Genomic DNA, 21,401 nt, shown 5'->3' with positions numbered 1-21,401 from the left:
CTGCCTCATGTGTTCATTTTGTACTGGGCTCTACAAATCATGGGGCCTGTCCTGAGGTGTGCAGACAGGCACAGAAGGGACAGCCAGGTCAGAAGAAATGTGGGTGTTGCTTATGTATTTGTCCACTCTTCCATCCATCTAACATCCATCCCTCAATCTATCCCTCAAGCCCTCCATCCATCCAACATCCATCCCTCATCCATCCATCCATCCATTCAACATCCATCCCTCATCCATCCATCCATCCATCCATCCAACATCCATCCCTCATCCATCCATCCATCCAACATTCATCTCTTCATCCATCCATCCATCCAACATCCATCCCTCATCCATCCATCCATCCATCCATCCATCCATTCAACATCCATCCCTCATCCATCCATCCATCCATCCAACATTCATCCCTTCATCCATCCATCCATCCATCCATCCATCCAACATCCATCCCTTATCCATCCATCCATCCATTCAACATTCATCCCTTCATCCATCCATCCATCCAACATCCATCCCTCATCCATCCATCCATCCATCCATTCAACATCCATCCCTCATCCATCCATCCAACATTCATCCCTTCATCCATCCATTCATCCATCCAACATCCATCCCTTATCCATCCATCCATCCATTCAACATTCATCCCTTCATCCATCCATCCATCCATCCCTTATCAACCCATTCATTCATCCAACATCCATCCATCCAACATCCATCCATCCAACATCCATCCCTCATCCATCCATCCATCCATCCATCCATCCAACATCCATCCCTCATCCATCCATACATCCAACATCCATCCATCCATCCATCCCTCAATCCATCCCTTCATTCCTCCTTCATCAATCCATTCATTCATCCAACATCCATCCATCCACCAATTCAACATCCATCCATCCATCCCTTATCAATCCATTCATTCATCCAACATCCATCCATCAATCCATCCATCCAACATTCCTCATGCATCCTCCATCCATCCCATCTGCCCACCCATCTAAAATTGTCTCATTTTCTTACCTGTTGGCTCATCCGTACAAAAGAACTGCACAAAAAATACATAACCAGTCAGTTTGAGGGTGCTCATACATTTGGGTCTGAATACCAGGACTCCAGGTTCCGTGTGGGAGTCTGAACTAGTGACCCATGTGGGTGGGCCAGATTTCCCTCCGAAATCTAAAAGTCTCTCCGCCGGGCTCTCTACACCAGACGGGACCCCTGTGTGCTCTAGAGTAACCCTCTATGTGGAAAGTGCCTCACTCAGTAGGGGGACGGAGGTGTGAGACTGTGGGGGGCCCCGTCCGCGCAAACCTCCGCCTCTTCCTGTTCAAGGGACGGACGCAGCGCTTACTGTAATCATCGATCCGGATCTGCCTGTATTCCACCTGCGGCATCTGCCGCTCGTTCACAGCCTTCTGCACGTGCTCATTCGTTTCCAGGTCAAACATTTCTGGAAGAGGAAGAGAAGAAATCACATGCTGAGATCCGGCTGCCGTGTATGGAAGCCACTGGCGTCCCCTGCGTCACAGATTCCCACACCATCCTGCGGGGGAGTCGTGTTGTTTCTATCACATGAACCGAGAGACGGAGACTTGGGATGCCTGCTGAGGGTCCAACCGGGAGCTTGGGCAGATGGAAGATCCTTCCCACTGTACTAGGGCCCTTACCTCTCCCCCTGACCAACCCCCAACCCCACAGAGTTTCGTTCTCCATGGTTTGGGTATGTTCAACCTCAAGACTGCTGATTTGGGGAGACAACCATCATTTTGTTGTTAGGACACATGGTTCTCCAAATACCACAATAACCAAGGGAGGAATGGAGGATAGCCACGTGGTCTTTACATTTTCCAGGAAAGTGTAAGATGCATAATTTCTTACCTCAATCATAAGGCCGCCTGGCTTTGGGACCCCTCAGTCTGGAGGAGCAAAGCAGTGGACAGCTCGATCCTAACCCTTCCGCCCCCCCTTGACATTAGAGATGTGGCCAAGCCCGTGTCTCCTCTCCCTGTGCCAAGTCCATTCCCTGGGGTTGTAACAACAGGGGGGTGCTCCCTGGGCCTGTGTCTCCAATTCCAAGAATGCCCCTCGCCCGCCCACGTGAAGCCCCTATGGAAATGGCCTTTTCACCTCATTTCATCATCAGATATATAAAAAACAAACAAGAAACTATCCAACTTCCCTTTGTTTTTCTCAGGGTAAGACTCCACAAGGGGACGATCTGTGGTCCATTATTCAAAAGGGAATTTTATCTTTGGGGGACTCCACTTTGGGCTCATCAAACCACGTGTGAAACCTTCACGAACCTTTCGAAGATGACACTGCCACCGTGGGCAGTGTCCCCATGAACATGAAGCAGTCCCTTTAGGAACAACAGGCACGTGCCAGGAACTCTGTCTGCAAAGGCACCCCGAAGCCTCAACCTTCCGACATGGGTGTGGTCTCTACCTCTCTGCCTATGAGGTGAACCCCGGTGTGACAGCAAAGGCCCTCGGGGGTGTGCGGACAGGGTTGGACCAGAGGACAGGACACCTACCAAGGTGCGCGCCATGAGCAGGCACGCCCGCATGACGTCTTCACCGAGAAGAACGGAGATGGGCCCATCCCTCTCACAGGAGCAGCCCTGCCTTTTGGGGACAGCTGCTGGTGGCCTCATGCCCCAACAAAAGAGGACAGAACGGGGCCCATGGCAGTTTCACGGTACCTGCCTCTCTCCCTCTGCTTGCACTTGAATTGGCTCTTTTGGACTTCCCCCTGCTAGCTCCAAGCCTGAGCCCGAAAGAGAAATGTCACACTCTGGGGGTATGTGTGTGGCTTTGCTACCTGCTGAGTTAAGCTGGTTGGGAGTTAACACAAACAGTCTTGTCACCAAAACACGCGTTTGCAAGTCCTGGACCTCAGAGCTCCAGCAGTCGGTGGGAGCACCCCGGGCTAATCACTCCTGGCACATCAACTGCCTTCAACTCCCACCCTTCCCAGACAGGCACCGAGGCAGGGGACGATCACATTTAGCCCAATATTAGATTTCTCATTTAATGACTGCCCACACAACTGGCTTTTATCAGCAGAGAGCTGGCTGTCCCACAGGGGAATCGAGTTAAGCCATGTTATCTGTCCCCGTAATTGCATTTGAAGGGGGCCGTGGCTCAGTGCAGGAACTAAGAGATTACCGCGTCCCCTGAAGGGGCTCTGCTTTTGACTTGGGGGCCCTGGGTACCTCCGGTCGCAGCCCACGAATGGCCACTCCTTAATTAAACGTCTGCCTCCTCTAACATTTGGTGGAATCAGCTGTTTCAGATCTGGGGGAACAAAGCCCGCTCCTGAGGGCTGCCTCCTGGGTGCCCAGAGGCAGACAAGGTGTGCCCCCTCCCCCCACCCCACTCCCAACTCCTGGCTCTCCCTAGACCCTGTTGGTTTGGGCATTGGGAAGTTACCACTATGCTGAATTTGGGGGGGGGATCAGTGAGCAGAGTCTTACAAAAGCCAACAGCAACCGACCTGTCAGCGAGGTGGGATGCCTGCTCTGTCCCCGTTTCTGTGGGATGTCACCAGGCAGGGCCAGGAGTGCGGGTGCCCAAGGTGGGTGCAGAGGTCACGCCGCGTCTGCAGGGGCACGCGGCCCGGCTGACTGCCCCACCTGGACTTTCTGTGCCTCCTGTCGCCTGGGCTGCTCCTGGTTACTCGGTGGCCTCCTGACGCACAGCCCCTGAACCCCCACCTCTGGCGTCAGGAGCCCCATCCTCCTGTGCTCTCATCGACCAGACGTCACAGATGCCATCCCCACCCCAGGGCGGCCGCACAGCTCAGCACACACACAGGCCCAGCACTGGCACCGATATCCTAGACTCCGCACCTCAGCTGAGCAGCCCTCACCATCAGAGCTGAGCTCTGATGTCCAACTGTTAGGTCAGTTGACACAGTTTGGGTAATTGCTGTTTACTTCCTCTCCAGCCAGATTTTAAGCAACTTGAAGGCCGGGCCTTATAATAGCACGAATTCACCTTTGGTTCCCTTTCAGCCTCAGGCATCATGCTAGGCAGGGGACCGGGTCAGCAACGGGCGACTGTGTCCCCCTATCAACTCCACCCCACCAAGAATGAGTGTGGTGACGGCAGCGCAGCCCCTGTCCCAGCATTCTCGGGTGCCGGAGGGGCGGACACGCCCCGTGCGGTGCCCAGCCCTCACTCTGCATCAATTGGACACCAGCGTGCCCCCAAACGTGCTGCCTTTGGACCCCAATGAGCCGTCTGCAGACTAGATCGTCACCCCAAACCCTCCAGAAAGGCTGCCCGGGGACCCTGGGGACTTTCCAGACACACGGACAACCAAGGGCTCAACGGGACCGTCATTCCACACCTGCTGACACCTCCTGGCATCTCCTGTGCCCCGTCTCACCTGCGGGCAGTCCTGTGACGCTTACTCGGGAAGAAGGTGGGGAGGGGCAGGGTGGCTCCCGCACAGGGAGAACCGGGCGAGGGAAGGGACGGACGCCGAACACACCATGTCCAGGACAACCCCAGGACGACCCCGTAAAAGCGCTGCCTCGATGCCGCCATGGGCGGGGGTGGGGGGGTTGGTTTTGCTTCTTTATAAAAACCCAACGGAAGAACGTGGGAGGGAGGGATGCTGATCTCTGAGGGTCACATCTTTGAGTTCATGAACAGGCCGATGGGACCCTGTGGGCTGTCAGTGGGCACACGTCACCCCTGGACTCCCCCAGCCCAGGTGCTCCCTCCGGGAGGCTGTGGAGCTGCGCGGTGAGTCACAGCGCTGCGACAGTCCCCTTACCCCTGGACCAGGTACCTGCACACCTTTTCTGCTGCACACACTCCCTCTCACACGCACAGGAGGACCAGCAGTGTGGCCGTGGGGACCGTGCTGGTTTCCTGCCCTAGCACCGGAGCTCTCTGAACACCCAGGCAGCACGATGGTCCTATCCGTAGTTATGTTCTTAAGGAGACAGCTCTTAACCAGTTCAGACTCACCTCTGCAGACACCCCGCGGGCTCTGTTTGTGGATCAGATGTTCTGAAGGGGAAGACGCCCCTGGGTCACAGGGATGGGGCAGGAAGGACAGAACAGCCTGAGACAGTAATTTCAAGTCCCAGAGCAGGTCTGGGGGAGATGGGCCATCAGCCGCCTTCAGAGCCAGACCTGTCACCTCCGCCAGGACCTCTCGGGCCACCCGTGCAGTGTCCCGTGGCTTCTAGTCTGTTCCCGTCACATAGGACAGGTGGCACGTCAGCTGGCAGGCGAGGCTTTCCACGCGCCCAAAGGCCACCTCCCCAGGCTCCCTTGCCCTCCCTCCACTCCGCCTGGGGCACAGGGCCCCCATGTCCCCTCCATTTAGGACAGTTGGTCACAGCTACCTTCCTGACTGAGGAGCGTGGGCTGTTGCTGGGCTGGCCCTGTTCAAACGCGGGGTGAGTCTCAACCACCATCAGGGACCCAGTGCCATGGCAGCCAGAATGGGGGGGGACCCTTGATCGGAGAGGCTGTGGCTGTGAGTGCCCTCCTCTGGTGACAAGGATGCAAAGCCCTAGAAGCTGCTGGGTCCCGGGGGCTGGCAGGGAGGCCCTGTGGCCAGGACCCTGTGCACGTGGCAATGAGACCTTGGGGACGCTGTTATCAGGCACCCATGGGGCCAGGTACGCAAAGCCTCAGGTGGCCGGCCCACGGGATAGGGTGGATACTCAACTGCGTTAAAGTGACGGATGGAATGGCTGGAATTTGAGGGACGTTTAAAGGCTCAGGGCTCCCAATCTCAGCGTCCTACCCCCCCGGATGCTGAGGCCAAGTAGAGCTCACCCCAGAATGGGGACCCTCTGTTCCTGCCGGCAGTGTGGCTCCCCCGAGCAGGGAAGTGGGGAGGCTGTGCCCTACGGGCTGGCTAGATGGGCTGGTTTCGGGGAGGGGGCCTCTGAGGCTGGATGGGGGCATGATCATCTGTCCCCCGCTGTCTCGGTTCGGGTCTAGGATCTTACAGCCAAGCTGAGCTGGACAGGGGACTGGAATGGGGGATCAGGCTCCACCAAGCCAGCTGCTGGGCTCCAAATGCTACCACCCTGTGTGGCCTGATCAATCCGGTCATGCTCCCTGGCCCTGGGGGTGACCACAGTTCCTGCCTCCCAGGCCCTGGGTGGGAAGGAAGGGAGTTAAGCCGTGTGAAGTACGTACAACAGTACAACAACCGCAGCCCCTAAAGTGCCTCAGGGGCGTGGGCTGTGGTCACTAATGCTGCCGCTACTACTCCTGGTGTCCACACCCCCCAGTCAGAGAGCCTGCCTCAGGGGCCCCCTCCTGCGGACCTCTCTGCAAGGAACGCACCTGTCTGCCCTCTGGCTCTGGAGGCCACCTTCACTGACGGCTACCCGGGAAGTACTGGGCAGCCACCCTGGACTCACTGTCCTTTTTCCTCATGGAGAGAGTGACCGCAGCCCTCGCCAATCTTCTCTCCTTCCATCTTCCTCCCTCCCTTGATTCCTCCCTGGTCACATGTGGCTTCTCCTGCAGGCAGGTGATGGAAATGACACACGCCACTGCCACTGCTCAGTCTCCACACAAGTTACACCTCTTTCTCTGCACCCACAGGACCCAGAGCGGAGGTGCTGACAATGGTGGGGACCACCCAGGGGTCCTCCCAGGGTAGCTACGAAAAACCGGTGGCTTTGTACGAGCAAAACCGGGACCCTGGGCTCTGCTACGAGCTGTGGGTTAACCTGTGTTCCCAGAAGAGGCTGAAAGCCTCACCCCCGGTACCTGTCAAGGTGACACTCATTGGGAAACGGTTTCCCAGTAGAATCAGGAAACACTCTCAGGGCTTTGAGAGCATCAGTTAGCGTGCTGTCCCTGGCTGGAGAGCGTTTGGTACATTTTCATCTGAACTCTCTCTAAAGCAGCCTCCCCCAGTCAGTCACAGGAACGTTCAGAAATGGCGCAGAGTTCGGGGCACTGTGCCCCGGCGTCCCTCCACCCCCACTGTGACACCCTGCAGTACGAAAGCAAAGTCTAGACCAGGAAAGTGACTCGACCATGCGTCCCACTCAGGTTTGCTCAGAACACAGAGAAAAACACCTCACCGGGAAAGGCAGGCAAAGTCCTCAGTTTTAACAAATGCTCAAAATGAAAAAAACATATTTTCTTAAGAGGAAACATAAAGAAAGATGTCCCACGTCTACCTGTGTGGGGTCCCTTCAAGCAAAAAAAAGAGTTACCCGTTCCTCAAGAGTCCCTGGAAGGCTCACGTCCCTGTAGCGACATGACGGTGTCCCCATACCCGCAAGGACAGATAAGCTCTGAAGTGTCACTGAGCCCTGGCCCCACGGCGGGGTCGTTTAAAGGGGGAAGGCAGGGCAGACAGCAGGGCTGATGCTCAGTGTTGTATATAAGGCACTTGTGGGGTGTGGGGCCTCCTGACTTGGGGACTGTCACTTTTCCTTCCACCGCCTTTAAGCAATATTGGCGATGGGGGGGGGGTGAGTATGTTCTGAACTGCAAGGACAGACCCATCTCTGTCTCTGCACAGGAAAATGCAGCTGGATGATGTCATCACCCTGTTCTGCTTCCTTCTCCTCCCTGAGTCGCAGGAATAGGCAAGACAAGACCACAGGGCACTTACTTTTCTTGTCTGTTGTGTTGTGGGCGGTCACCGTGGGGACTCCAGGACCTGCATCGTTGTCAGGCAGCGAAGCCAGAAAAGAAATAAGAACAGGCCGTTAGCTGATCTGAGAACAAAGGCGAGAGAACCCAAGGCTTGGCTACCACGTCAGCTGTTACCTCAACCCCGCGATGAGCATATATGTATATTTGACGTTACTGAAATACCACAACATGTGATGTCACAAAGAGCCATCTGCTTTCTGTCCTTTTATCACTTCATCCCCAGGGGACCAGATGCAAATCCACGCTGGCTGCACCCAGTTCACAGTCCCGAGTAGCCTCTCCTTGGCTGGCTCCCCGCCCCTCCTCGGGATGCTTTGTGGAAAATGGATTCACATAACAGGAGTGTTTGGCGAAGGTTAAAATTGTGTTACGGTTTTTCCCTCCCATCCCCTCAGCTTGTGGGTTTCTGGTTCCCAGGGCGGCCGTCTAAGTTCACGGCTCCAGGGAGGGGAAGGAAGGCACAGGTGTGGACACAGGGACCCTGGTCAGCTTTCTTCAGTCACTTTATAGCCCGAGGGGATCTCGGGAAGAACTATTTTTATATCACTGCGAGAGCATGACAGGCAGGGCCCTGGGGTCACCGCGGACTTCTACTCTCCTTGGCACTCCTTCTGTTCCCGCGAGCTGGACTTCCTGCAGGTCCCAAGGGACGCCCCGCTGTCCCCACTGGGCTGGTTCTCTCTGCCTGAACTCTCTGTCCCCAGACACCCCACAGTGCTCATCCTTCTTTGCTCAACCACCTTCCCCAAACCCCAGTCGCAAAGAACAGCCTGAACGCCCACACGATCAGCCTCTACCCCCCACCCTGCCTCCAGCTCCTCTAGAGGTCAGGGTAGTTGTACTGTCACATCAGGACCTCACCACCACGCGGATATTCTGTCTGCTCGCTCACTGAACTTCCTACTGCAACGCCCCCGATGACCAGACGTAAGCTCTGGTGAGCGTGCAGACAGACGCTGAGACGGTGCCTTCCTGCCATCATTCCCACACCCAGAACAGTGCCTAGGATACAGGCAGTGCTGGGTGACACATATCTGATGTGAATGCTGCATGTTCGATTGCAGAGAGTCCAGAAAGGGGCAGGGGAGGGCTGTCCTTTGGGCCCCAATGGACTTGAGAAAAGAGCCCCCCCCAGGCCTTGGCTAAACCGAGAGACAGACCTCACAACCAGTCCGTTCCCAGGGACTGGACCATGACACCATCCAGCGCAGAGGTCCAGGGGACTATTTCCCCCACCACACAGCCCCTCCCATGCACCCACAGATAGGATTGCCCAAATAGAACACAGAGTACCCAGCTACACTTGAATTTCAGATTAAACAACCTGCATTTTTTTTTGTATTTTTTCTGAAGTTAGAAGCGGGGAGGCAGAGAGACAGACTCCCGCATGCACCCAACTGGGATCCACCTGACATGCCCACCAGGGGGCGATGCTCTGCCCATTTGGGGCGTTGCTCCATTGCAGCCTGAGCCATTCTAGTGCCTGAGGCAGAGGCCACAGAGCCATCCTCAGTGCCCGGGCCAACTTTGCTCCAATGGAGCCTTGGCTGTGGGAGGGGAAGAGAGAGATAGAGAGGAAGGAGAGGGGGAGGGGTGGAGAAGCAGACGGGAACTTCTTCTGTGTGCCCCGACCGGAAATCGAATTCGGACTTCCACATGCCGGGCTGATGTTCTACTGCTGAACCAACTGGCAGGGCACCATGGTGTTCTATAACAACATGTAACAAGCAGATTGGAGGCGACCTTCTCAATGCTCAGCCCGCTCCCTTCCCAGAGGTAACTGTGACCTTGGGGTGAGTATTTTTCCCTTCCCTGCACACTGAGAAGATGCGGTCGCCACCTGGTGGGCATTCATAATGATACACATGCTGCCACAGCGTGTAATACATTGTGTTACCCGCTGTGGAGTCAGCTCCGACTCCTGGCAACCCCGTGAAAGAGTGACGCCCACCGTGTCCTGTCCTCAACTGGCCCGCTCTGCCATGTAGCTCTGTGTAACACATTTGGCATCTGAGTGCCTAGTCTAACACAGCCGGCAGAGAGGTGGGAGCACAGCCACTTCAGAGAGCAGCTCAACCATCGCTGGACTGTTCCACTTCTGGGAGGACCTCTGAGAGACTCCCATGCCTGTTGGCCAGGAGGCACGCAGTGACCGTAACAGCAGCAGTGTCCGAGTAACCAATCAGCCAGCTGGCCACTAGCAGGAGAGGGAATGGCTTAAATGGGACAATCACAGAGCATACAGAGCAAATGAGACGACACCTACCTGGCGACAGGGACAAACATGGAAAATGTCATGTTGCAGAATGGTCAGTATAGGAATATACAATTATATTCATACTTATAAAAAGCTATGGGCCCTGGCCGGCTGGCTCAGTGGTAGAGCATCGGCCTGGTGTGTAGAAGTCCCGGGTTCAATTCCCGGCCAGAGCACACAGGAGAAGCGCCCATCTGCTTCTCCACCCCTCCCCCTCTCCTTCCTCTCTGTCTCTCTCTATCTCTCTCTTCCCCTCCCACAGCCAAGGCTCCACTGGAGCAAAGTTGGCCCCAGCGCTGAGGATGGCTCCATGGCCTCTGCCTCAGGCGCTAGAATGGCCCAGCAACTCCCCAGATGGGCAGAGCATCGCCCCCTGGTGGGCATGCCGGGTGGATCCCAGTCAGGTGCATGCGGGAGTCTGTCTGACTGCCTCCCCACTTCTCACTTCAGAAAAGTACAAAAAAAAAAAGCTATAAAAACATTATTCTTACCAGATGTGTAGTATTCTATTATATGAACATATCACCCTTTCTTTTGGTCCATTCCCTACTGATGGATATTTAGGTTGGTTCTTTATTTTTCCTGTTACAATAAACAGAGCTGCAGAAAACCCTCTTATACACCTTCACACACAGGTAAGACCATGTGCATCAGGTAAGCCAGTTCCTAGCACTGCAATGACTTCATTAAAAAGGTTTTGGAGTCGGTTTTCACTAGACAAACCTATGGTTTCAAACATAAAACCCCCAAATCTCAATGCTTTAGGAAAACAAACATTTCTCTCTTGCTAACGTTACATTCTGGTGACCGGGCAGAGGCAGCCCTGCTGGATGCTCCTCCGTGCACCATCCACACTTGAGGCGCGGGTAGAGGGTCAGCCCCATCTGGAGCGTGCTGTGCTCATGGCAGAAGAAACTGAGCAGGGAGCTTGTGGAGCTTGTGTACGCGTGCGCATGCGCGTGCACGCGCGGCGGTTCAGTTCCCAGGACGTCCCGCCCCAGTGGTTCACAGTGATGGGGAAGCCTCCTGGGTGTGGGTGTGAAAAGGGAGACAATCCCTGTGTCCACACAAGGCGGAGATGTGCCCTCCAACTAACTGTGTATGGAGGTCTATGTTATAACTTGAAAAATGTTTGATTTTTAAATTTTTTTATTTTTACATATTAATGAGCAAATATTATATGTTGGTATTGTTTAATTGGTATTTTTCAAATATGGAGTGACACTGGACATCTTTTTTTTTTTTTGTATTTTTCTGAAGCTGGAAACGGGGAGAGACAGTCAGACAGACTCCCGCATGCGCCCGACCGGGATCCACCCGGCACGCCCACCAGGGGCGAGGCTCTGCCCACCAGGGGGCGATGCTCTGCCCCTCCGGGGTGTCACTCTGCCGAAACCAGAGTCACTCTAGCGCCTGGGGCAGAGGCCAAGGGCCATCTTTGCTCCAGTGGAGCCTCGGCTGCGGGAGGGGAAGAGAGAGACAGAGAGGAAGGAAGGTGGGGGTGGAGAAGCAGATGGGCGCTTCTCCTGTGTGCCCTGGCCGGGAATCGAACCCAGGTCCCCGCACGCCAGGCCGGCGCTCTGCCACTGAGCCAACCGGCCAAGGCCACTGGACATCTTTTCACCCTAATTTGACATTTGCGCACACGTGTGAGAGAGCGCGCACACACTGGCCCCTTTCCCAGCCTCTGTTTACTTCAGTTGCACGGTTGCCTGTCCTTACGTATTTAGGAATTAAGCTCTTATGAAGACTGTCTCCTGTTCTTTCTAATTTGTCACTCAAAAAAGTGCAGTAAGTACAGTTGGTAGCAACTGTCATGTTGAATTGCAATTAAAAAACAAAAACGTAAGTGCTTTGACCAGGTACCCACTGTACCCCAGACATGGCAGACACACAAACACACGCTGGAATCCTGGTCCCTACCCAGTGTGCAATAAAATATTGCAATTCTGGCACTGCCACAGGACATTGCTGTGCCCTGGTTTGCTCATCTGTGAAATGGGGCTGCAGTGCCCAGTTCACAGGGCTATCTTCAGGGCTAAAGGAGTTCATCTGTGTAAAATGCTTACAACAGTGAATTTTAAGATTTCCCTGCTGGTTTTGAGACTTCTAGGGTGGTAGGCTCCAGGACAAGTGGCAGTGCCCCGTGGCAGTGCCAGGATGGAGGCAGGCAGTCTGCCCACAGGACCCATCCTCTCACCCTGTAGCATCTCCACTTGGCTGCCATGTTTATCTATTTATCACAAAGCACAGTAGACCGCAGTGTTCATCTTAGCCCCACCATTTGCTAGCTGAGGGGATGTAGGCAAGTTACTTGAAGTAGCTCATCCTTAGATTTTTTTTGAGAGAGAGAGAGAGAGAATGGATAGATAGGAGGGGAGAGAGAAGCATCAACTCGTAGTTGTAGCACCTTAGTTGTCAATTGATGGCTTTCTCACATGTGCCCTGACCGGGGGGCTCCAGCTGAGCCAGTGACCTCTTGCTCAAGCCAGCAACCATGGGGCCACGTCTATGGTCCCATACTCCAGCTGGATGAGCCAGCACTCAAGCTGGTGACATTGGAGATTTGAACCTGGGACCTCAGTGTCCTAGGCCGATGCTCTATCCACGGTACTATCGCCTGGTCAGGCTCATTCTTAGATTCTTCATCTGTGAACTGGTGATTAAGAACCCCGCTCATTTTAAAGAGCTGTTCTGAGGGTTAAATGACGACACACACTGAATGCCTAGAATACGACGCATACATTACACACTCTCAATAGGTGTGCTGGTTTTGCCATTTCTATATTATTCTTATCGAGTTGGGGAGCTATGAACACCCACCCCCACACTCTTTTGCCTGGGCACCCCTGGGCAATGGTCACAATGGGGACATGGTTGGTGGGGGTGAGGGAAGGGCCCCAACTGGAACTCCCTCCCGTGCTACAGAACTCGTTTGCAGAAATCTTGTCCATGATAACAAACTTGTTCTGGGTCCAAGTGCCACCTGTCCCATCACAGGACTGATACTCTTGTCCCCTGTCCCCAAGCACCTGGCCAAGGGGGCTCCACATGCTGAGATGTGGGTCACAGACAAGGAAGCACCCCCCCCCCCCCAATGCACACGGAACTGACTGTCCAGCCTGGCTTGTGCTTCAAGGCAGCACTGAAGAGCCCTCCCAGGAGCCATGCCTGAGCTCTCCACTCCACCTCCGCTCCCGATGGCCCTGAGCCCAACAGCCCGGTCTCATCCTTGCAGCTAGAATATCAGGTCCCTGGGGAAGGACTACGCTGTGAGCATCTCGCTGAGTAACCTGCAGTTGGTCTACTTAAAACACGCCCAAGGCCGTTCCTATGCTGTTACTCCTAGGCTCTTGATAACATTGGTTTTTATTTTCTTCATAGACTTATTATTATTATGATGATGATGACTCTTTTCTCTCTCATTTTTTTTTGTACAGTTCAAACTATTTGCCCTCACATTTCTTTCATCTGTAAAATGAGGTGACAGAGAAATGGTTTAGAGACTTACAAAGGGGGCTCCTGGGAGCCCCTGGAGAGTGGCTGTTTCCATAACGCCTGTCCCTCGTCCCTCTGAGCATCCTGTGGGAGAACAGGGCTCCCTGTGGCTGGAGGCGTGTGGGATTTTAGAACGTCCCTCTGCCCTAATGGTCCATGAATCGAAAAATGTCTCCAGCACCCTCTAGCTAGAAGTAACGTTCTCTGAATTATTTAACAATTGTCTTACTGCCTTCATTATCCTTCCTGCTTTCTTCCTGAGTTAGCAGCCTCTGGAATGTACCAGCTCAGCCAGCTAAAGCCCCAAACCCCATAGGACAGGCGCCATAGTGGCCTGGCCTGCTGTGATCCAGGGGCCCCTGTGCATGGATGACCCTGACTACACATTCAAAATGAACAAATTCAAAAAGTGTAAAATCTCCTGGGAAGGTCTTGGGGAATGGAAATATAAGTCTTACTTTTTGGGTGGTGGACACGGTAGCAATGCCTGCCTTGTTGTGAGTGCTCTGAGGACATGCCTGACCCACCATCCGGAAAAGGACGGGATGTACTTTCTATCTCCCGATAGCGACTGTGAGTGACAACCACTTCATACAGTAAGAACAGTAATCACAGGGTCCCTTACTCTATTTTAAGCTCTGGTGGTTATAGCTTGTTTCAATTTGACTTCAAGAGGGAGATTGTTTTGATTAAGCTGCTGACATCTATGACCAAACATCTCCAATGCTGGGAAGGAGCCCCTGAACTCACAATGGAACCCCCGCAGGGGCTGACGACCCAGCTTGGCTGCCCTGGTTGCCTCAGCCATGTTTGTTGTCTTTGTAAACGTGCATCATTTTTAGAAAGTTCCTTTTCTCTCTGAAGTCTAGGATACATTGTCCATGAACTGGGTCATAGGAACATTTTCTTTTTTTCTTTTTATTATTAAATTGAGAAGCGGGGAGGCAGAGAGACAGAGTCCAGCATGCGCCCTGATTGCGATCCACCCAGCAAGCCCACCAAGGGGTGATGTTCTACCCATCTGGGGCTGATACTCTGTTACTCAGCCACCAAGCTATTTCAGCACCTGAGGCAGAGGCCATGGAGCCATCCTCAGTGCCCAGAGCCAATGTGCTCAGACCATTCAAGCCATAGCTGTGAGATAGGAAGAGAGAGACAGAGAGACAGAGAGAAGGGGGAGGGGTGGAGAAGCAGATGGGCGCTTCTCCTGTGTGCCCAGACTGGGGATCAAACCCGGGACTTCCATACGCTGGGCTGACGCTCTACCATTGAGCCAACTGGCCAGGGCAAGAACATTTTCTTTCTTTTCTCCTGTCTGAGACTTCTTTTATACAACCTCATTCCTTATATATGCTTAAGAAGTGGAGGCCCCACAGTATAGAAGATGCTAACCCCAAGTAGCTCGCAGGACAGTTTTCAAAGACGGAAAATGTCGACAGATTCTGGGATTCACTGACACAGCACTGATACAACCACCTGTCAACCTGACACGAGGTAGAAAGCCCATCTTGCCCCAGACCTGACCCTGTTCCCTCGGCTGGTGTCACGGGTCCGGCAGGACGCTTCCTTGTTCTAGAATAAACCCCTCCCTGCAGAGCGGGAAGTTGCCGGAGGTCCCGGTTGGGGGTCTCAGACACAGTTGTGAAACGGCACGGAACCCACCTTTGCACGTGAGCAGGAAGAAGTCTGCGTTGTGGCTGAAGGACGCGCTGAAGTAGGTGCAGTTGTCCACCAGGTCACAGGACAGGCACTGCCGGTTGAAGTCGTCTGTGTTGGCACTGGAGGGGCAGGGCGGGGGATTGTGAACTCAGGAAGGAGCCAGCCGCCAGAGGTCAAGATCCCATTCCACCCCCCACTGGCCGAGTTCTGTCCTATAAAGGAGTCCCAGCGTCCCTGCTCTCCCCATGGGTGGGATATTTGCCCCTGCTTTCCTGCTCCAGTCCCTCGGGGCACAGGGGCCTTCACCTCCCTAGCCTGCGGGTCCCTTCACCTGTGGAGAGCTCAGCACCGTCCCTCTCTGCCACAGTGCACTCGGTCACCTGCCCTGTGACACTCGCTCTCCATCTAGTACTTTGTATCCACTCCCATTTGTCCGACTACATGGTTAGTTCTTTGTTTTTTGTTTTTGTATTTTTCTGAAGTAAGAAGCAGGGAGGCAGAGAGTCTGACTCCTGCATATGCCCGACCGGGATCCACCTGGCATGCCCACCAGGTGGCAATGCTCTGCCCATCTGGGGCGTTGCTCTGTTGCAACCAGAGCCATTCTAGCGCCTAAGGCAGAGGCCATGGAGCCATCCTCAGTGCCTGGGCCAACTTTGCTCCCATAGAGCCTTGGCTGCGGGAGGGGAAGAGAGAGACAGAGAGAAAGGAGAGGGGGAAGGGTGGAGAAGCAGATGGGCGCTTCTCCTGTGTGCCCTGGCCGGGAATCGAACCGGGACTTCCACACAGCAGACTAATGCTCTACTGCTGAGCCAACTGGCCAGGACCATGATTAGCTTTGAGGACAGATGTTTTTCGCATCTTTTAACCCCTCGCAGGGACCTAACACTGGCACATGACAGGAGGGAACCCCAGCGACACCTCGTTCTGAGCTCTGCTGTTCCCAAAGCCAGGTATCCCTGCAGGGAAACGGCCAGACCTTGGGGCCATGCTGACCTGTGAGCTCATGTCAAATGGGCCTAAAATGTGTTCTCCAGAATCTAAAAGACACCGAGGTATCTTTCAATATACCTGTGAGAAGTTAACTTTGGGTGGGAAGGGTCTGCTCTAACTAAGCACAGATTCTGACAGGAAACCCGTCTGGAGACTGAAGCCGTTTCACAGGACAGAGAAAATCCCCTTCTCGTGGCATAAACTAGAGGGAAAGCTAGGTGGTCCCCCTCGACGGCCTTTGATTAATGTGGTGATGGGACTGAACTAAGTTATCCTGACACCCACACAGCAACGGATAGTCTACGGGGGCATAAGTCTGTCAACCCACGGAGTGGCCGGTTTCTCCCTGCCACAGGCAAGCCTCATACGGCCCCTTCCTCTCCCAATGGATGGAGACCAACGATGGGGGAGGGGACACAAGTCTACCTGGGGGAGGGGGAGGCCAGGCCTGGGCTCCACCAGGCCAGAACCCCCCCGCCTGAAGCCCTTAGGTCAAGGAATGATGCCCTTTTAAGTGGCCTCTGCCACAACCCCCTCATCTGGGAAGCCCCAAGCCCAGTAAGACACTGCCCCATGTCCACCTCTGTGAATCTCACTTCAGAACCAAAAGCTTTAAGCAGGACAATAACTGGGATTTATGCCGAAGAAAGACGGATCCTGGGAAAAACCTCGACCTGTGGTGGCGCAGTGGATAAAGCGTCAACCTGGAAATGCTGAGGTTGCCGGTTCAAAACCCTGGGCTTGCCTGGTCAAGGCACATATGGGAGTTGATGCTTCCTGCTCCTCCCCCCTTCTCTCTCTCTCTCTCCCCTCTCTATAATGAATAAATAAAATCTTAAAAAAAAAAAGTAAATAAAACTTGGGTTCAATAACTTTAAAAAAAAAAAAAAAAGGCAAACTACTGAAAGATCCAGTAAGCCAGCAGCTTGGAGCCCTATGTCTGAGGGAAAAACCTCATCTTTTTCCAGGACTCAGAGGTCACCCCACTCCGTCCTTGGCCTTCTTTGAGATGACCAAACTTGACCAGCGTCACACAGCAAGTTGGCCACGACGTGGAGCCGGTGGAGCAAGCCCCCTGCCCCAGACGGTGAGCGTCTTCCCAAACCGGGCCTTCCCCTCCGATAGAGCCCAGGTGAGAACACTCACTCCGGCCGTACTTGAGTAACGGTGAGAAGAAAAACCTGTTAGAAATCCTCCAGTTATCCCAGGAGAAAACAACGCAGCAGAAGGTAGGGTGGCGGGGGGGGGGGGTACTCAGTGTCACAAAAGCGGAAATGTAAATAAAGCCTCCACTTTGGTGGCCTAAGCTGTGTCATTTCTCTCTGGGCTGTACGGCGCCGCACCCTCCGGGGTCACTCTCTTTGCTGTCTACCCACACAGGCGTCGGACAGACGCCGGTCCGCCCAGCCAGACGTCCGCTCAAGCCAGGGAGCCCCGTGTCCGGGAGGAAGAAGGGTCCCACATACCTGTAGAGCTGCCGTCTCCGGGGCAGGTCCTCGGTGCTGAGGAAGTAGCTGCAGAGACAGGCAGATGTGCGGGGTTAGAGGGCTGCAGGCAGGTGTGTGCCTCTCAGCCCAGGGACCTGCCCCGTGCAGACACCTCGCAGGGACTCCCTCTCCTCCCCCATTCCCTGGCCATGGCGAGCACCACTCCTGCTTGCATCCAGCTACCGTTAGGCCGGGGTGAGCCTCTGCTGGCCCCAGGGTCCCCACACCTGCCCACAGGGCTCTCCTTGGTAGAGGTGAGGACCCTCAGGGCTCAGAGATGGGAGTTTCTTTACAGAATATTATTTCCTGGAGGGCAAGGGGCCCGAACAGAGCTCCTGGGCGGACAGCTCTCATTGGCTGCTTTTCACCTAGGGCCTCAAATAAGGGCACCTGGGTTCTCGTCATGTGATCAGGGAGGATGACCAGCACCTGGGCTCTCGTCATGTGATCAGGGAGGATGACCAGCACCTGGGCTCTCGTCATGTGATCAGGGAGGATGACCAGCACCTGGGCCTGGACCTGCATCGCCTGAGATGAATCCCGGCTCCGCCTGCTACTGACCAGCCAGCTGGGGCGAATCACTTCCTTCTGTCTTAGCGTCATCCATCCATCCATCCATCCCTCCATTTATCATTTATTCAGTGAGAAGTGGAGAGGCAGAGAGACAGACCCCCGCATGTGCCCTGACTGGGATCCCCCCACCCGCATGCCCACCGGGGGGTGATGCTCTGCCCATCTGGGGCCCTTGCTCCATTGCAACTGGAGCCATTTTTTAGCCAACTGGCCTGGGCCTTAGCTTACTTTATTTTTGAAACAAGGAAAGCTATAAGCCACTTAGCACCAAGCCTGAACTCACAGAGACCTCATCCTGCCTCTTCCAACCTGGGAGTAGGGGCTGCAGGATGGGGGATCTATGCAGGTTTCCATGGAGAAACCAGGACCTTGGGGCTCTAAACAGGAGGGGAAGGGCCGCTGGGCCGTGCTCTGTGCCCAAGGGCTCTGACTCATCTGAGAAACAGTGAGTATGTCGCAGCACAGCAGGGAGGCCCCCCCATCCCGGCCCCCGATTGCGGGGCTCCCTGCACACACTCACATCTTATTCCGCTTCTCGTCGTAGGACAGGATCTTGGTGACGTCCCAGTCCCCAGAGGTGATGGTCTGTATGTTGTCATTGCTGCTGTTGGGCTGTAACACATGGGCTGTGAGGGGCGAGAGCAAGGGAACCCTGGCCGGGCTGTGCTCCTTAAGGCCGAAGCCCCTAGGTACCGGGAATGTGGAGGTGCTGTCCACCCTGCCTGCTGAGTCTCTCCCAGGGTGGGCTGACCACCCGGCCCACAGACCTCCCTGCACTGAATGTCAATGCAGTCCTTGTCCCTGGTGCTTATCAGCTAGTGCCACCATCACCATGACTCCCATCATTGTAACTCCCATTGTTATGGCTCCCACCACCACCACCACGGTTCCCATCGCCGTGACTTCCACCACCATCACCATAGCTCCCATTGCCATCACCATGGCTCCCATCGAAATGACTCCCACCGCCATCGCCACGGCTCCCATCGCCATTGACTCCCACCGCCATCACCACGGCTCCCATCGCCATTGACTCCCACCGCCATCGCCAAGGCTCCCATTGCCATTGACTCCCACTGCCATCGCCACGGCTCCCATCGCCATTGACTCCCACCGCCATCGCCACGCTCCCATCGCCATTGACTCCCACCGCCATCGCCACGGCTCCCATCGCCATTGACTCCCACCGCCATCACCACGGCTCCCATTGCCATTGACTCCCACTGCCATCGCCACGGCTCCCATCGAAATGACTCCCACCGCCATCGCCACGGCTCCCATCACCATTGACTCCCACCGCCATCGCCACGGGAAGGAAAGGGAGGGAGAGAAGGAAGGAAGGAAGGAAGGAAGGAAGGAAGGAAGGAAGGGAGGGAGGGAGGGAGGGAGGGAAGGAAAACGAAGGAAGAAAGGCAGGAAAGAAGGAAAGAAGGAAAGAAGGAAGGGAAGGAAAGGGAGGGAGAGAAGGAAGGAAGGAAAGAAGGAAGGAAGGGAAGAAAAGGGAGGAAGAGAAGGAAGGAAGGAAAGAAGGAAGGGAAGGAAAGAAGGGGAGAAAGGAAAGAAGAAAGGGAGGGAAGGAAGGGAAAGAAGGAAGGAAGGGAGAGAAGTGAAGGAAGGAAAGAAAAGAAGGGAAGGAAAGGGAAGGAGAGAAGGAAGGAAGGAAGGAAGGAAGGAAAGAAGGAAGGAAGGGGAGAAAGGAAAGAAGAAAGAGAGGGAAGGAAGGAAGGGAAAGAAGGAAGAAAGGGAGAGAAGCGAAGGAAGGAAGGAAGGAAGAAAGGAAGGAAGAAAGGAAAGAAAGAAGGAAGGAAGGAAGGAAGGAAGGAAGGAAAGAAGGAAGGAAGGAAGGAAGGAAAGGAGGAAGGAGACATTCCTGTCATCCCCCACCATTATTTACAAGGACAGTCTGAAACTGTTTACTATTGCATTGGCACATACAATCTCCACGTGCCTCCCAGAGTAAAAGGCAAGTACAACAACAATTGTAACAGGACAGAGATGTGACTGTGTCAACAGGGCTGATGTGCACTGAAGTGGGGTATGCAGGTGCCCAGTCACCTGGGAGGCAGGGGTCAATCGGATGGTGGCTGAATCAGGCGAGACGTGGGGAGCCCAGACGGGGAAGTGGTAGGAAACGGGACGCCCACGAGGGCAGGCGGGTGTGCAAGAAGCTGGGGTGTGAGACACTCCTGGACGGAGGTGTGGGGGGTCTGCCCCTGCTGGGACGTTCCCTAGGGTCCCCAGCGCATGCCGATCGTGGGGTTGAATTCAGAGTCTGGGGCTGAATGGAGACATCGAAACGTCTGAATCTTGATGGAAGTGACCCAAAATGAGAAAGCCCAGGAATCCGGGCTGTACAAGGAAGACCACGGGGGTCAACAGACGGATGTCAGCTGGTCGGCAGGCCATCTGCATGATGGAATTAAGTGGGCCAAGCACAGAAACATCCATGCCGCACTTGGCCTTTGAGAAAAGGGCCACTGTCAGAGTCACACCCAGTCCCCTCCTGTCCTGTGGAAGCTGCTCTTCAGTAGGACATGCTTGGGGCTTTTCTTTTGAAACTGCCTTTTGGGCCGTATCATAAACATGAGCCTTCTGCGCTGATGTCCACAGATTATTTCTGATAACCTTATTTTAATTCATTTTATTCACCTGCCCCCATCCCCAATAGCTTGAGACCGTTTCACAAAAACGTGCCAAGCGAGGGTGAGGGCGGGCCTCCTGGAGGTGCCACCTGGGGGCACTAGTCCTGTCCCCAAGGACTAGTACCCTGGAAGAGCTCTGGGGAAGGGCAGGGGACACATTCACTAGGCCAGCGGTCAGCAAACTGCGGTTTGTGAGCCACATGCGGCTCTTTGGCCCCTTGAGCGTGGCTCTTCCACAAAATACCACATGCGAGCGCTACCTAGATAAGGAATGTACCTACTTATATAGTTTAAGATTAAAAAATTTGGCTCTCAAAAGAAATTTCAATTGTTGTACTGTTGATATTTGGCTCTGTTGATGAGTTTGCCTACCACTGCACTAGGCTGTCTGCGTTTGGTTCTAAAATCACGTACTGTTCAGGGTTGCTTTTCTCTTAGCCAGACCCAGGAGTCCAGGAGTGACCCTGGCCAGCGGCAGCGGAAGGGAGTAGTAATACCTGCATTTGGTTAAATGTGAAGAGGGACATCTCAGGAGGCTGGGTAATGGAGGCTACCGTGCACTGGGAACCCAGCCTCTAGGACAGAGTATAGGGGGACAGACATCCCACAGACAGAGAGCAGAGGCTAA

At 54.5% G+C, this 21,401-nt stretch overlaps 1 protein-coding gene across 5 annotated transcripts in view; it reads right to left on the bottom strand.

The window, feature by feature from the left end:
- DPP6 (dipeptidyl peptidase like 6) overlaps positions 1-21,401 on the bottom strand; it is a 590,008-nt gene that overhangs the window by 15,514 nt on the left and 553,093 nt on the right. For all 5 annotated transcript variants that reach the window (XM_066235792.1, XM_066235795.1, XM_066235791.1 and 2 more), the window contains exons 14-18: positions 18,652-18,743; positions 17,538-17,585; positions 15,082-15,197; positions 7,621-7,668; positions 1,358-1,456 (exon numbers count right to left, since the gene is read on the bottom strand). In XM_066235792.1, the coding sequence (XP_066091889.1) occupies positions 1,358-1,456; positions 7,621-7,668; positions 15,082-15,197; positions 17,538-17,585; positions 18,652-18,743 (403 nt within the window). The remainder of the gene's footprint in view (positions 1-1,357; positions 1,457-7,620; positions 7,669-15,081; positions 15,198-17,537; positions 17,586-18,651; positions 18,744-21,401) is intronic.

This window comes from Saccopteryx bilineata, chromosome 6 (genome assembly GCF_036850765.1).
Source record: "Saccopteryx bilineata isolate mSacBil1 chromosome 6, mSacBil1_pri_phased_curated, whole genome shotgun sequence".
NCBI lineage: Eukaryota > Metazoa > Chordata > Mammalia > Chiroptera > Emballonuridae > Saccopteryx > Saccopteryx bilineata.
The sequence above is the reverse complement of the archived record's forward strand: the minus strand, read 5'-3'. Positions and strand labels throughout refer to the sequence as shown.